This window comes from Tamandua tetradactyla, chromosome 15 (genome assembly GCF_023851605.1).
Source record: "Tamandua tetradactyla isolate mTamTet1 chromosome 15, mTamTet1.pri, whole genome shotgun sequence".
Taxonomy (NCBI): domain Eukaryota; kingdom Metazoa; phylum Chordata; class Mammalia; order Pilosa; family Myrmecophagidae; genus Tamandua; species Tamandua tetradactyla.
In genome coordinates, this window is record NC_135341.1 from 84,668,162 (window position 1) to 84,683,752 (window position 15,591).

The 15,591-nt window shown below is 51.6% G+C and overlaps 1 protein-coding gene across 1 annotated transcript in view; it reads left to right on the forward strand.

Moving 5' to 3' along the window:
* Positions 1-15,590, forward strand: part of CLSTN2 (calsyntenin 2) — a 431,086-nt gene extending 415,496 nt beyond the window's left edge. Inside the window, exons 11-17 of the mRNA XM_077130262.1 lie at positions 1,169-1,317; positions 3,162-3,379; positions 6,664-6,834; positions 7,323-7,468; positions 7,603-7,726; positions 8,499-8,683; positions 10,667-15,590. Of these exons, the coding sequence (XP_076986377.1) occupies positions 1,169-1,317; positions 3,162-3,379; positions 6,664-6,834; positions 7,323-7,468; positions 7,603-7,726; positions 8,499-8,683; positions 10,667-10,867 (1,194 nt within the window). The 3' untranslated portion in view covers positions 10,868-15,590. The remainder of the gene's footprint in view (positions 1-1,168; positions 1,318-3,161; positions 3,380-6,663; positions 6,835-7,322; positions 7,469-7,602; positions 7,727-8,498; positions 8,684-10,666) is intronic.
* Position 15,591: the final 1 nt, after the last annotated feature.

Sequence of the window (15,591 nt, forward strand, 5' to 3'; positions counted from 1 at the left end):
TGATCCTACTCTGAAGGGTGAAGTCACATGATCAAGCTTGTTGGTGATAAAGCAGGGATGTGTAATCCTCCCACAGGGAGAAGGAACTAATCATGAACAATCATGAACAATAATGCAATTTGTTGCTAAGAAATTAATAACAGTGATTACCTGTAGGATATGATTGCAGAAAATGAGGAGATAGGAGATAGAAATACCACGGAGATCTTCTGCTGAGCACACATACGCACACACACGCACATATTTGAACTACAAGAATCTATTGTTTATACACAAAGGTAAATAATTGTTAGGTCAAGTAGCTACATAAAAATATATCCATGCCTCTCTTTTCTGTTCCTGAGTATTCAATATCTGAGCCCTCAGTTATATTCCTGATATCTTTGTGATAAGAATTCCTAATAATGCTTGCTCAGAAGTGCGTGGAGATCAGTGCTGCAGAGCAGTCCACAGGCAGCTCTCTACAAGCCATTCAGAGAAGAGGAACTGCTCCGGGGAGGCTGGGAGGAGCGGGGTTGCATTGGAGAGGTGGGCTTCGCCAGCTGTGGGGCACCGGGGACTCGGGACAGAGTGAACAGGTAAAGATCCTGTACGAGTAGTTGGCGGTCCTGCAAGCAGCAAGAAAAAAACTCATAGGAAATTGGAGTGTAGCACCAGAAAAGCAAGGCCAAGAATCAGATCTGGGGGGAGAAGCAAAGTTCATTAACTGAGAAATGAGCTACCAGGTGGATAGCTAAGAAGGTGGGACCTGTCTCTAAAAGAGGAACGCAGTTCAAGGCCGAAAGCAGGAACAGTGACAGGAACTGAAGCCCTTTCTGCTGAGGGGGTGGAGAGTCCAGGCTGATCGCTGCTGGTCAAGGCATGCACGGAGCTCAGAGCATGGTGCACCCTTTCCAGGAGCGGGAACATTAGGATGGGACCCTCAGCCTGGGGCTCAGGCCGAGGTTACCAGGAGTTTATAATCCTTGGAGGGATCTCCTAGAGGAGGGTCCCTAAGCCCACCAGGGAACAGCAGGCATTGCACGTGCCCACAGCTGCCTCGCTTGCAGATGGTTTGGAGATGGCTATGGTGGCCTCAGAGGCCTTTTCGTGCAAGTGGAGGGTAGCCGTGGCAATGTGGACATCGTCGATCATCCCATCTCGTGACCCCGCCCCTCCTCTCTTCCAGTATCATTTCAACCCTTCACAGTCTGTGCTGGTGATGGAAGGCGACGACATTGAGCGCATCAGCCGCGCTCTCCAGAAGGTCTCCTACATCAACTCCAGGCAGTTCCCGGCAGCAGGCGTCCGGCGCCTGAAAGTCTCGTCCAGAGTCCAGTGAGTCCGCACGGCCACCCCGGCAGGCGCGGTCCCGGGGGGTGTTCCTGGGCACGACAGGATTTCCCTTTATTCTGCTGGCACATTTCTTCTGCTGTCCCTACGGAGGGGCCTCAGGGAATCCGCGTTCTCATTTTGTTTTCGTTAATGTTCTATTTTGTGAATCCAGCTTTCCGTATTTTTTTCCGTATCCAATCTAATGCCTGGAACATGTTGCTTCCTATAAAGTCCCAGAGAACTGGGTTTTGAGTGGTTTGATTTAAGGGCTTGGTACACAGTGGGTGCTTGATGAATGCTTATTAAATGGAGTTCAGTTAATGAACCCAGATTTTTAGAGCTTCTCAATACTGTGGGTAGCAAGAGAAAGAGAGAGAGCATGGTTCTCGCCTCCAGGGAGCAGAGTTAAATTAAGGAGATGAGACTACTACAAAAGCCTCTGGGGAACTCACTGGACTATCACATCACCTCTCAGTCTCAGCAGCTTCCTGGGAGGGCAGCTAGGAAGGGAACCCCAGAGAGGGTTCCGGGAGGTGGAAGTGGACACAGGGTGCTGAGAGCCAGAAGAACGACAGGAAAGGAAGGAATGAGGCTGGGACAGGCGGGTCTGCTGCCTGCCTGCTGTCAGGTCCGGGTCAGCTGCAGTGACGAGGCCTGCAGACAGCAGGTACCTCCACTGGCTCTAGAGTAATGGGGAGACGGTGCTGCCTCTCCTTGCCCTAGGAGGCCTGGGGAGGAGGAAGCAAGCACCTCCAAGCCAGCTGCGCGTTAGAGTGAAGGAAGAGACCAGGTGTTGTCAACTGGCGAGGGAGGGGGAGCCCTCTGGGGTTGACGTGGTAGAGTCCCTGATGAAACTGGGGGTGGGAGGGAGACCACCATGGGCCGCGCAATGCACCCATCCCATTGCAGAGGATGGAATGGCTCAGCATGGGGTCTGCCCAGACTGCCCTTCCCTCGGGAAAATCCCCAAGGGTTGCACAATGATGGCTGCTGCCATGCGGAGCCACCCTGAACTCCCAGAGCGTGCATCCAGGCCCTGACCTGCCTCACTTGAGCCTGGTCTTCGGTTCAGACAGCCAGTGAAGCATTCCAAGGACACACATGCCCCAACAAGGACTACGGAGAGTCAGACCTGTCAACATTCCTGAGCTCAAGCCAGGAGCCCAGCTCGGGGTCATCTTGCTTTCCATGTTGTCTGCATTTAACCCTTATGACTATGAGCTAATTCGTGATGTCCCCACTGAATAGATGAGGAGTCTGAGGTCCCTAGGGGTTGGCTATCTCATCCCGAGTCCAGCTCGTCCGACTCACTTCCCAGGCCTGGCTCTTGCTGTCACATCCCCGCACTTCCCGAGTTGGGGGCGGTGTAGGGGAAAGGAGCGGGAGGTCGCAGTGGCGCTCTGCAGCCTCACCTAGGGGAGGTGCCGCTGTGCGCCCACTCACGGAAACCTGCTGGAACCCTGTGGAAGGAGAGGCTCTACCTAGAGCCTCATTTAGGAAGATGGCAGAAACCAGCCAGTTAGAATTTGTGCTTACCAAATTCTAATGCATAGAACAAGCCGTTGCCATCTAATTAACAGTGCCATTGATTGCTTTGTGGGAGGATAATTAGGGTTTGACGGTTACCTGTTGCTCTTGTAGGAAAGCCCCATCTCTCCCCGGAGTCGGTCTCTCTCAGCCCCTGGACGGCTGGCAGCTTTGACTGCAAACGTGGCTTTAGACGTGAAGGGCGGTGGCCCCCCTGGGCGGCTCCGAGGCAGGCAGGAGCCTGGTGAAGGCCTCGTCCAGGGGCGGGAAGGGCGGTGGCCCTGTGTGGCCGTGGGGCAGTGACAGGGCTGTCCCTGCAGGTGCTTCGGGGAGGACGTGTGCATCAGCATCCCCGACGCCGACGCGTACGTGATGGTCCTGCAGGCCATGGAGCCCCGGATCACGCTGCGTGGCTCTGAGCGCCTGTGGAGACCCGCCTCCCAGGTGGCCAGCGCCGGGGGCGTGGCCCTCTTCCCCGACCTCAAGATCCTCAGCACCGTGGCCAGAGCCGAGGCCCCCCGGGACCTGAGGACCGCAGGTGGGTGCGTGTGGGGTGAGCGGGGTGGCCCTTGGTGTCCTAGAGCCTGGGGGGCAGCAGCCCTTTTCACCACCGCGGGGTCCTCTATTATAGGAAAGAAAACCAGCCAACCTGGGAACACCCCAAAAAGCCAGCAGGGGGTGCTTAGCAACTTCCAGCACCCCCCTGTAAGTGAGCTGGCGCTGGAGGGAAAGCACTGGTGCTAAAGGTGAAGAGGTTAGAGCAAGATGCAAACCGCACAGCGTCTGCAGGGAGAAGTAATCATGTAATTTGAAAAAACTACATAGAAAAATGCCAAGAAGGAAATATACATAATGCTGGCAGTGACATTCTCTGAGAAGCGTGATGGGAGGCAATTTGTTTCTGTTTCTTTTCACTTTTCTGAAACTGCAAAAATATTCTATAATGAGTATGAATTACTTTGATAACCAGAAAAAAGGAAAGCGTGAAAGGCGCAAAGAGAAACTGTAGCTGCATCTTAACGTAAACAAAGTAGAAGTTAGGTCGCATTCGGTGCTATTACTCTGTGCTTCCAGGATACTTTCAAGTTTCATTATTGAGTTTCGGTGTGGAGAGGGCGGTTCAGTTAGAGTAATTGAATTCTCTGCAAGGAGAAACATTAAGCTGCTCTGAAAGCTGCAGCCTATGTTGTTTGGGGTGGGGGGTAGGGAGGGAAGAAGGAAGAGGAGGATGAGAGGGAGGAGGGAAAGCCTTCCTTTTGTCACTCAGAGGTTCCCTGGTCCCTAGGTGGAAGTGTCCTCTGGGAACTGCCCTTGGCCACCTCGACTCTGCCCTCCCCCTCCAAAAGCGGCTGCCGAGGATGAAGTGGTGCCGGTGGGCCTGCGTGCCTGGAGGTTGCCTCTGTAGCAGTCTGCATTACCCATTGCCTTAAAGCACTCTGATCCCTGGAGAACGGGGCGTCTCGCACGGCAGCCCTTCCTAGGGCGGAAAAATAGATGGCGTTTGACCACTTGTCCCGGCAGGGTGCCTGCCTGGTTATATGCCGCAGTGCACCCGGTCATGGGATACTCCCACTCCCCCTGTCCTCATTTGTGCTAAAATCAGACAGACAGAAGAGGGGTCTCTGGCCTCAGAGGTTGCAGGCATAGCAGAGGGCATCTAGATTTGCTGAGCCTGACACCAGCGCCAAGGCGGGCAGACTCAATTAGCTGGGCCCACACTGCACCCTCTGTCTGTGAGGTGGGCACACAGAGCACACAGCCAAGTGCCCAGGAGCTGTTGTACTTTTAAAATTGTACTCTTACTGTGTGGTTAGAATAACCATTATTATGGGTCCCTTACACAAGCAGGTTGATGGCAGTTGCCACTGGGCCTCAGCGACCCGGCCCCCAACATCTCCTGCCCCCGCTGACATTCCCTTCAAGCTCTTTCAGTATCATACGGCCCCCGGTTATCCGCACGCCTTGCCCTTTAACCCCTCTGCCCTGGGACCCAGCTTTGCTTACGGTGCACCTGCTGCCCGGAAGCTGCCTCTCCCTCCGCGTTCCCTTCACTGCTGGGAACCCCGCTGCCTCCTCCAGGCGCCTTCTGTCCCATCGCCACCCTGCAGCAGGGTTAGGCCTCCTGCCCTGTGCACTCCCGCCTGCTCAACCTCGGCAGTGATTATCTGTTGATTAAACCAGACCAGGAGCTCCCTGAGGGCTCAACTGTGGCTGGTGCACCTGTGAGCCCGTAAACCCAGTGGTTCCTTTGTCACAATGACATTCAAGGAAAGTGTGATGAAGATAAGACCCATAATGCAAGCACGAGAGAACAATAAAAAAAACCACAGCCATGACATATCCCCCACCTAGCCCGAGCTCTCAGACAGAATCATCGGGAGACACAGAGAGGGATGACTTAACCCAACCTGATGAGTAATCGGGGAAAACAGCAGAAACTATGAGGAGGTCATTTGGAACAGAGGTGTGCAGATTCTATTGTTAATGATAGATCTTGCTTTATGTGTATGTTAACTGTGCTTTTAGATTTTGCTCACGATAGCATGAAACCATTGCGGTTGGCAAGCATTTAAAAATTAATCATACAGAACATTAGTTAGAAGAATGTCTTCTAAATAAACATTTTTGGTATCATTAGAAAATGAGTTTGCACATTTTTCAATAAAGGGACAGAAGATCAAAAACAGTTGAAGATTTGAAGAATACTGTACTCTTAGCTTATATGTTGTGTCCTTTTCTCCTTTCTTGTGCATACTGGGACGTTATGATGGTTATGCTAAAGGTTAAATAGAAGTTTGAAGAATAATAAACATTTGAAGACTTCTGGCCCAGGGGCTACGAGTTTCTAAACCGTGGGGAAAAAAAAAACAAAACCTGAATTCTCTCCTAGCTCCTCCCTTATTACTGGTGTGAACTCAGCAACTCACCCCACCCCTTCAGCCTTCCATTCCTCATCAGCGGACTGGGATGATGCTAGTAGCCCTTCTAATGTCTGTCTGATGGGACCACATTTCCACCGTGCCTGGCGCATAGCCCCCATGCCATCTGTACCAACCACTTTTATTTAAAGGTGGAATTTTAATTCCGGGCTGTCTGCATCGTCCAGCATTCAAATACTCCAGACATTCCTTTGGGAAATTTGGGGTCATAAAATCAGGCAGGGGCAACTAGACTGACCAACTTACTACTGTGTTCTCCATCCTAGGGAACATATTTACTCGATTGCTTAATTAAATTAATAGTCCAGCTGCATTTGAGCAACATGTATTAAAACTGCTCCCTGCCATAGTCTGGCTTAGATGCAGGATTCGGTCATGAGAAGACAGTGCCCCTGCCCTTTGGATGCCAGAGCCTGGTGGGAAAGACAGACACACACACACAGAGGACATCTGAGGGGCATGGTGGAGAGGCATTCATCTCTGCCCCCGATTTAAGAATGATTGCTTAATGGAGCAACTGCTATGTGCCAGGCACTGTTTTCAATCCCTGTAAGACTCAAGCACTCTTTACGGTGGTAGGTAGTTACTCGACTGCTGTGCAGCTTCTCCCTAGCAGAGCTGTATCCAAATGCACGTCCACTGGACTACAGTATTTGTGCTTTTCCCACAAATTCAGGCCACCCACTTTGGGGGCTGCCTGGGCATTGTCTCAGCCCACAGTGGCACTAGTGATAGGCCACAGCTGCGCAGTGGAGCTGGTATTTGGGGTCACACTTCTCTTCTCCTGACCCACCCGCACCCAGGGTGCAATAACAGAGGAGCAAAGGCGGTTGTCTGAAGTGTCCCTCGCATCTGTGTTTTCTGTGTGTCTGTCTTCCCACAGCCCCCAAATCTGCGGTCTTAGAAGAAATGCTTCACAACTTGGATTTCTGTGACATTTTGGTGCTCGGAGGGGACTTGGACCCAAGGCAGGAGTGCTTGGAGCTCAACCACAGCGTGTTCCACCAGCGACACCTCGAGGCCACCAACTCCACCATAGGCTACTCCATCTACGGTAAGGCATGCCCAACCTCCCATCCCCAGCAGCCGCCTCTCAGAGCAGCTTTGTCCAGGGAGCTGTGAATGCGATGACAGCACTGTCACCTGAGGAGATGCCCTGAGAAGCCACCAGAATCAGATTGGATCCCTGAGCTCAGACCATGGACTTCTAGGCTCTTCTTTGGCAAGTTACTCCAACACCTTGGACATGTCCCACACCCTCACTCCTGAGGAAACATTCTGCAGAAATTAGGAGGATGCCTTCTCTTATAAGGTTTGATCTCAGCAAGTGGGGTCAGAGCCCAGTTTGTGTAGAAATGCTGTGGATCAGTTTAATCGACTCCTTAGAACTTCTGCTTCTGCGCAATGTCTGCCTGTAAATGTCTTGAGCTCTTTGACGCATTCAGGAGACCCGCAAGCCCCCGTAGTCCCCAGCTAGCTCCTCTGCCTCCTCTTCCTCTGTCTCCTCTGCCTCCTGATGACAGGTGTGGTTTCTCGGCACAGGTGTGGGCTCCATGAGCTATTACGAGCAGGTGCTGCACCACATCCGCTACCGCAACTGGTGTCCAGCTTCTCTCGAGTCCCGGAGATTCCAGATCAAGTGCTCCGAACTCAATGGGCGCTACACCAGCAATGAGTTCAACGTGGAGGTGAGTGAGTCCTGCCGCTGTCATTGTCAGGGAAGCCCAGACTCGCCCGTTCATTCCTTTAGTCATTCAGAAGGGCTGCAACCCTGACCCAGCCGCCCCACCTGGTCAGCAGCCCCTCTCCCTGCTCTTCCCAGATCAGCGTGCTCCACGAGGTCAGAGGCTCAGACAAGGAGCAGGCCAACCACCTTATCGTTCAGCCTCCTTTCCTCCAGTCTGTCCATCACCCAGAGGCCCGGAGCAGCCTCCAGCGCAGTTCAGGTAGGGCACATGGGAAGGGAGACCTCAGGACACCAGGTGACCATTGTGACTCAAGACGGTCCACTAAACAAACTGTGATGGTGCAGCAGCCCTGCATGCCCAGCAGTGAGGGAGGGAACCCAGCAGTGCAGATGCAGGCTCTGCCTCTGGGGCCCTCACAGCCTCAGCACGGGAGCCAGGCAAGTAAGCAAAGAAGTAACACACAATGTATAATAATTGGAAGTTTGTACAAAGAGCTGGGGCAAAATTTTGCTAGTCCTTTTAGGCCCAACTCAAAGTCATGTCCTGAATGAAGCTTTCCCTGAATGCCTTACACACGCGCACACACACTGTTTATTAAAAAAAGCCCTCTTGCCCATATTTCAGTTCTAGCAATTGCCATATTGTGTTACTGTCTGATGGGGACTCGGGTCTGCCCCTACTAAACTTCGTGGTGCCTGGCTCCCAATAGGCGCTCCCTTATAATGTGAGAAAAGAAGCAAAGAACTCATCTTTATTAAGTGTCTACTATGTGCCTACCCATGAGTTTGGAAGAACACAGGTTATTTAACTTATTCCCCATCATCACCCCTGGGACAGGAATGATTAATCCCATCATAGATGATGAAAGTGAAGCCCAGACCCTGGCGAGGGGCTGGCCCAGAGTGCCACAGCTGGAACGTGTTAAGGGAGATGTTTAACCTCCACATGGAAATGACTTCATTCATTCTCCAGTCCAAGAATGAGCTGGACCTTTGTTCACCTTGTCACAAGGGTTCTTTCCTCGTTCCAGTGGTCCCAGGCATTGCCACGGTGGTCGTCATCATCTCCGTGTGCATGCTTGTGTTCGCCGTGGCCATGGGTGTGCACCGCGCCCGGATAACCCACCAGCACTTCACTCAGGAGACTGAAGCTGCCAAGGAGGCCGAGATGGATTGGGATGACTCTGCACTCACCGTTACTGTCAACCCCATGGAGGTAGAGCCCCCCAGACGGGGGAGGGCCGAGGGGAGGATGGGGGAGCCATGGGCCCAGCCTTCCAGTGCTGAGAGCCCAGCCCAGCAATACTCCTTCTGGAAGCTCTGCCCAGCCATGCCATCCCCCCTGACTTCCCCCTTCTCTGAGATTTTCCTGTCCCTCCACCTGAATGCACAACGTGTCCCCTACCCTCAAAAGTGCATTCACTAACTGCAAATGTGTACATTGTTCTCACCCCAAAAACAAAACCCCACATTTCTCCAGACAAGCTGCCTGGTGGTGTCTGCCCTTTCCTTACCCCTCCCACAGTGTTTAGCTCAGGGCTGAATAACACTTAGGGACTCGGTATTGAATTCTTGATTAACAGTGTAAATTAGATGACTTTGCTTCATAATGCATTCAGAGCTCACTTAAAAGCTAAAAGCAGGTTGAAACAAAAATACAACCATACCTGCCATTTACAGAGCACCCATTATGCCAGACACTTTACAGGATGCTCCCTATATATTATCTCATTAAATCTCCCCAAGAAACTGTGAAGTAGGAGCCATGGTCCTCTTTTATTGAGGTGGGAGGGAACCGATATGCAGAGGGCAAGGAAATGACTCAAATTCACACAGCTGATAGTGGCAGAGCCAATATCAAAACTCAAGGTTGTCTGATTCTTCCAGCTAGCCAGCAGTCCCCGGAATACAACTCTACGTGTCCAACACCCCCCATCTGAGCTTATGGAATCCCAGGGGAAGCCACAGCCCTCATCCCCTTGGCCTGCCCTTGGTGCTGGATGTGTGGTAGAGATAGAAGTAGGAAAGCAGGGAAAGATCAGGAGGAATCAGGAAATGACAAGGAAGAGGAACCTCAACCTGGTCCTCAGATTCCGCCTCAGCTAGTCTCATGTTCCAATTTCAAAGCCCGTGTGTGACGTGGCTCAGCTTTTCTGAGCATGGGCTTTGGGGACAGTGCTGAGCTCACCCCCCTGGGGACTCCCTGTCTCTACCCTCAGAGAACTCAGACTTGAACATGGCAAACGAGATCACTGTGCCTGGAGTGGGACAGGGCAGGACGGCACCCAGCGAGGACTGACCTGGCGATGTAAACCCTCAGTGAGGTGTGAGCAGGGAGGCCCTCTGGGGCCGGCATGTCCAGGGAAGAGTCCTCGGAGGAGACGGAGCTCCATGAGGCCCTCTGGGGCCGGCATGTCCAGGGAAGATTCCTCGGAGGAGACGGAGCTCCATGAGGACTTAAGAATGGGCAGAATTTGGGGAAGGCAAAGGCAAAAGAGGAGATGCAACGAAGCACAAGCACACGTCTTTTTTAGCCTGACTCACCAACTCAAAACATAAATCCCAGAGCACTTGTCTGGGAAAGCGCCTGGGACTACCAGAGAGTTGACAGGGAGGAGGGAATGGGCCTGAACAGGGATGAGGTAGAGCCTAGGGACTCAAATCAGGGAGGGAGAGGCAAGCACGGAGGTCAAAGACCATGAACCTCGTTTTTTCCAAATGAATCATTGAGTGGCAGCGCGCATGATCTTGGCTTAGAATGCCGCTGCTCCCAGGGACGTTATATTCCCATCTGGGAAAGGGGCACAAGCTTAAGTGTCAGTCTCTCACTGAGAAGCAAAGGCTTAAGGCTTGGAAAGCTTCATGCAGCTAAGCTCTAGAAACACCAGAAAACAAACCTTGGGCTGAAAGGTTCACTGAGTGATGGAGGGGATGGCTTAAATGCCCAGTTTCCAACACACACAGAACTTCACCTTGATTCCATATCTTGGAATTTGCTTCTGTTTCATATCTTTGTCCTAAGCCCTCTAGGGCAAGATTTCCTTTTCAGGAGAACCTCTCTCCAGGCCTAAGGGGTTGGCATGAAGGGAAAGGAATTCCAAGGTGCTGTGAATGTTTCCTTAATGGAGGGAGAAACAAACGCCCGAGCGGTCTCTGCTCAGGCCCTGATGAGCATTTTCCCTCTCTCCCTGACATCCAGAAGCACGCAGATCCACGGCATGGGGAAGAGGAGACCGAGGGAGAGGAAGAGGAGGAAGAAGTAGAGGAAGACATGAGCTCCAGCAGCAGCGCCTCAGATGACAGTGAAGAGGACGAGGACACGGTGGGCAGAGGCAGGCGGGGGCAGAGTGGAGCCAGGCAAGCCCAGCTGGAGTGGGATGACTGCATTCTCCCCTATTAGTGCTCCCGCTGTCCTCCATCCAGCCCACGAGTCCCTCCGTAACCCCCAGCCCTGCGTATGCCTGAGTCTCTCACACCTCGCCTCTAATGTGTATGACAGGTCTGGGAAGGCCTTCTGCAGCTTCCTGGGACCCATCCTTTTCTCCTTAGCACTCCCGTGTCCCAGCCGTGGGGCAGTTCCAAGAAGCCCGGTGCCATCATCTGTGGGGACTCTAGGGTAGACTTCGCCCCGTAGCCCCCACTTCTCCTGCCCTGGGCTCACCCAGCGTCCTGTCCGCCAGTCTGCAGAGTTCTGCCTTGGCTGTTCTCTGCAGGGGAGGATGCCAGCCTCTGTGTTACTCACCTCCCCCGGGGCACAGCGTCCCCAAGGCCCTTGGCTTTGAGCTCACTGTGAGTGCACTGCACTCAGTCGTCTCTCTCCGCAAAGACCAGCAGGCTCTCCTTCCGCTGACTCTCCAGGTTGCTTTATGCAGAGCGGGTGGCTGAACTTCACACCTAAGGTCTTCTCACCACTTGAAGGGGTGCTTGTTGAGGCAGAATTAAGTTTAGAGGGAAAGGGACTCACACACGCACTGGTTTGGAGAGACTTTCCCTTTGCTCCCTTCTGAGGCCACATAGGCTCATATGAAAAGTCAGAAGCCAGAAACGGGTCTCAGCACAGGCAGTGTCTGGCCCACTTCCAGAGCTTTCCGAGCCTGCCTGCCTGGTCAGCCCGCCCAGTCCCGTCCAGTGGGGGCCCTTCACCACGAGAGGACACGGGGCCCGGGCCGCAGCCCTGATAGGCCTGGCAGGGAGGGCTGAGGGTGGCAGCCAGCTGGGCTCACGGTGGGAACAGAGCAGTGGCGTAGGGTGGTCCTGGCCGGGAACCCTCCCAGGCAGGCCAGCGGCCCCGAGGTGGGCAGGCCTCCTGGGCACCTGCTCTCAGGCCCCCTTTCTCCTATTTCACACTGCTTTTCCTCTTGAGAAAATAGCACTCCTCTCAGATATGTCAGCACAAGCAGGAGCTGCTCTGGGTCTAAAATGGAAAGTTTGGAAATGGAGCTGCTGGGAATTAGAAGCATATTTGCAATGATAACAGCATCTTCTTTCTTCTCATAAAAGGAGCAAAGCTTAAGGTGAAGGGCAAACATTTCTGAAAACCTAATTTCCTTCTTTCTCTCTTCTTTTTTAATAAGGAAATCTTTTCCATCTCTGTCCTGACATGGACACCTGGTGGTGAGAATCGTTGCTATAGCAACTGGTCTGTGATCTTTTGTGGCCAAGAGAACAGCAGGCAAGATTTAAGACCGTGGTAGGACTTCCATGAGGCTCTGAGAACATCCTTGTTTTAAATGTCTTGAGTTTCTGTGTGTCCTCGGTATGAGGACACCACTTCTGTCCCCAGCCCTTCCCCCTGCTGATTTGGCACAGGCCCAGAGCTGGTCCATAGCCACAGTGGCATTTGGGTTCAAGAGAAAGTTGAAAATCTGTTCATTCAATTTCTTGAGCCTTTGGTGCCGTCTGGTCTGACTTGTACCCAGCGAGGATCCATGGCAGGTCTTTGCAAACTTTCAGTTGGTGGAAAACTTCCTTGTATAGCCTTTACCATCTCCGAAAGTATGTTTTGTAACTGTTCCCTTCACAATAGTCCAGTGAGTCTATTGAGATGTCAGTTGTTAGACACATTTTGTGAGGAGTAAACCGAGGCCTGGAGATTCTGTGTCTTGCTCAGAGCCATGGACAATACTGGACCCCTGCCGCCCATTCCTGGCCCAGAGTTCACCACCCTGATGTGGCTTATTTACATGCTGTGCATTCTTATAGCAGGCATCGCTGAGGACCTGCTCTGTGCTGGGCACTCTGCCGTCACCTACAGGAGAGGGATAAAGCCAAAAAAGATAAGCCCTTCGCTTCAGAGGAGTTTACAAGTTGCAGAAGGGAAACGAATGGCCATAGAAATTAAGCAAGAGACAAATGGAAAAGGAGGGGGTGAAAAGTCTCAGGAAGAAGAGGGAAAGGTTCACAAAAGACAAATGGAAAAGGAGGGGGTGAAAAGTCGCAGGAAGAAGAGGGAAAGGTTCACAAACTTAACTGATGCCCTTGGTTTTCCCTTCTTAGGGCAAAACTCTGGAAGAGGTTAGAGATTTTATATTCAAAGACTAGAAATAGATACTTTTCCTGTGAATTCAACGAAACAGCTCTTTTCTATCAGGCTGTGTCTGCACCGCTACAAAAAAGATAATCTGAGGGGCCAGGTAGTCCTTACAGCCCCCTTATTTAAATAGAAAGCAATTCTTCAGTTGGACACTTAAGCTAACTGAAATTCTTCAGAAATTATGGCAGCAAAATGAATCCTTTATAGGTTTCAGACCAATTCTTGGTGGATTAGATTTTGATTTAAATATTTAAGCCTAGCATTTATGAAAACACTTGTCTCTCTGCTCAGTGTGTTGTGTTGGGTTGGGATGCAGTGGAAACCTCCTCAGACCCTTTGGCTGTGTTACCTATTTGTGGTTGAGAGAGCTGTTGGCAGCACTGTGAAATGTTTGCATGTTCGGGGTTCATTCCTTTGGTGGAGCAGGTGAAGGTAGCATTGGCTAGTGCCACAAAGATGCATCATCTCAGGAGGCCTTTGGCAACTGGATTTATTTGTGGAGCCACAGAGGTGGCACCAGGTGGGAAAGAGCTATTTCCCTCAGTGTCTGCTGGGAGGGGTGGGGCGCTGCATGCCGGCTCCCAGCAGGAGGCAGTGGAACCCTCTGGGGGCCACAGACACTCACCGTGCCCCACACCCTATTCATCACCGCGGGTAAGAACAAGATGAGGCGGTTATGTCAAAGAATCAGGAGCTTCGGGAAGGGGCCAGGCACGTGGTGGTAACTTCACTTGCCATCGCTGACCACGAATGAAAAGTGTCACTCATCAGCCCAGTGTTTTCCAGCCTCCACCAGGCTGGTGTCTTATAACCAAAATCCCACATGGCCCCGGGCCACGTGGGGCCTGGCATCCAGACGTCAGCGTCAGGCGTATGCACACTCAACCCCAGTTTGGCCGCAGGCCAGCCCACGATGTGCCTTGCCGAGTGGACAAATAGATGCTGTTATCTGGAGCTCAAACATAAGCAGAAACCTCTCAGGTGACTCAGTTGGCAGAGGGGAGGACGAGAAGGTCAAGATTGGAAATGAACTGTAGGGAACAAGCTCCAGTGGAAGAAAGCAATTGGCTAGGTGGTGACCTGTCGTAAAGAATACTGAAGGTTTATTGTGGTGGATCTAATCAAATGCTATCGAACTGGCCAAGTCTAAATTCACCTCAATAGCAAAAAAAAATTCAGAGGATTCTCTTTTCATATCACCTTCTTGAATTCACTCAATTATCCTATCAAGTGGGATTTAGACCAAATATCTCTGTGCTCCATAAAGGCTGAACCTCCAGTAAGAGGGCGGCTGCTGGGAAGTGATGCCCCCCATTCCTACATTTCAGGGCTTGGCAGGTGGTTCTGTAAAGGACCAGGTAGTGTACATTTGCAGCTTTGTGGGCCACGTGGTCTCTGTCGCAAGTACTCAGCTCTGCGGTTACAGGGGGAAAGCAGCCTGGCGACATGCAAATGAATGAGTGTGGCCGGGTTCCAATAAAGCTTCGTCTATGGGACTAAAAATGCAGCCCCTTTTCATCGTCATGAAATTTTATTTTTATTTATTTCCAACCATTTAAAAATGTTGAAAACATCCTCAGCCCACAGGCCATCCGAAAACTAGTGGCCAGCCATGCTTGCCCTGGGAGCAGCCTGCCCTTTGCCAGCAGAAAGCAGATTGCCATATGACACTCCCATAAACTGTCCAGTGGTCTCTGCCTCTAAACTGGACAAAACAGAACTCCACGGTCCTTAACTAAGCTCTTTCAAAGGGTCCTATTCCCAGGGTTTGGGGGGAGGGTGGTCAAGAAAACACTGGTTACTTGCTGAATTGATTCAAACTCAGACAAACATGGCTCAGGAGTTGAAAAGCGTGGATCCAGGAAACTGACTCATTTCTGAGCCCAACTCCACTGAGCCGAGCGCCAACCATCTCCCCAGGCTCCATTCCTCTCCAGCCCTGCCGAGCCCATAATGATTTCTAAGCAGGAATGTTCATTATCTCGGACTGATTTTCCTTTCAGCCCCGCTCATGCCTTGGCTCCAAAAACGAATCTAAGGACTTGTGACTGTTTGAATCAATAGCGACATAATCAGAAGAAATCCCGCCCCAGTTCACTTTAAAATTAACAGTCTTCACGGCTCTGTGAGTCAATATTAGCAAGAGCAAGAAAAAGAGGCCTTTTTCTTTACCATTCCTTCATTTTAATTAGCCAAATAGATTTTACCAAAAAAAGTGGCAGAGCGAGTCTGATTCTTTGAAAGAGTTTGTAAGTGAAAAGTAGGTGCTCAGGGAGACCATCTGGATGCCTTTTGGAATCCCCAAAGCCCCCCGCAGTGCCCTCCTGCGGGGTAAGGATGGTGCACGGGTCTCTGTGTGCATCAGACATTTATCGAGGCTGACAAGCCAAAGTCCTTGTCACAATTTTTCATGTAAACATTTTCTGTTGTCCAGCTGTAGGCAAAGGAAACAGCAGTGAAAGTTTTGACGGCTGCTCCAGCATCCTCATTTCCCTCTCTTCATTTGTTTCATAAATTTATTCTGTACCTGCCCCATAGACCTTGTGCTGGTTTTCGTTTCGGCACCAACTAGAAAAGGAACATTGGCTTTA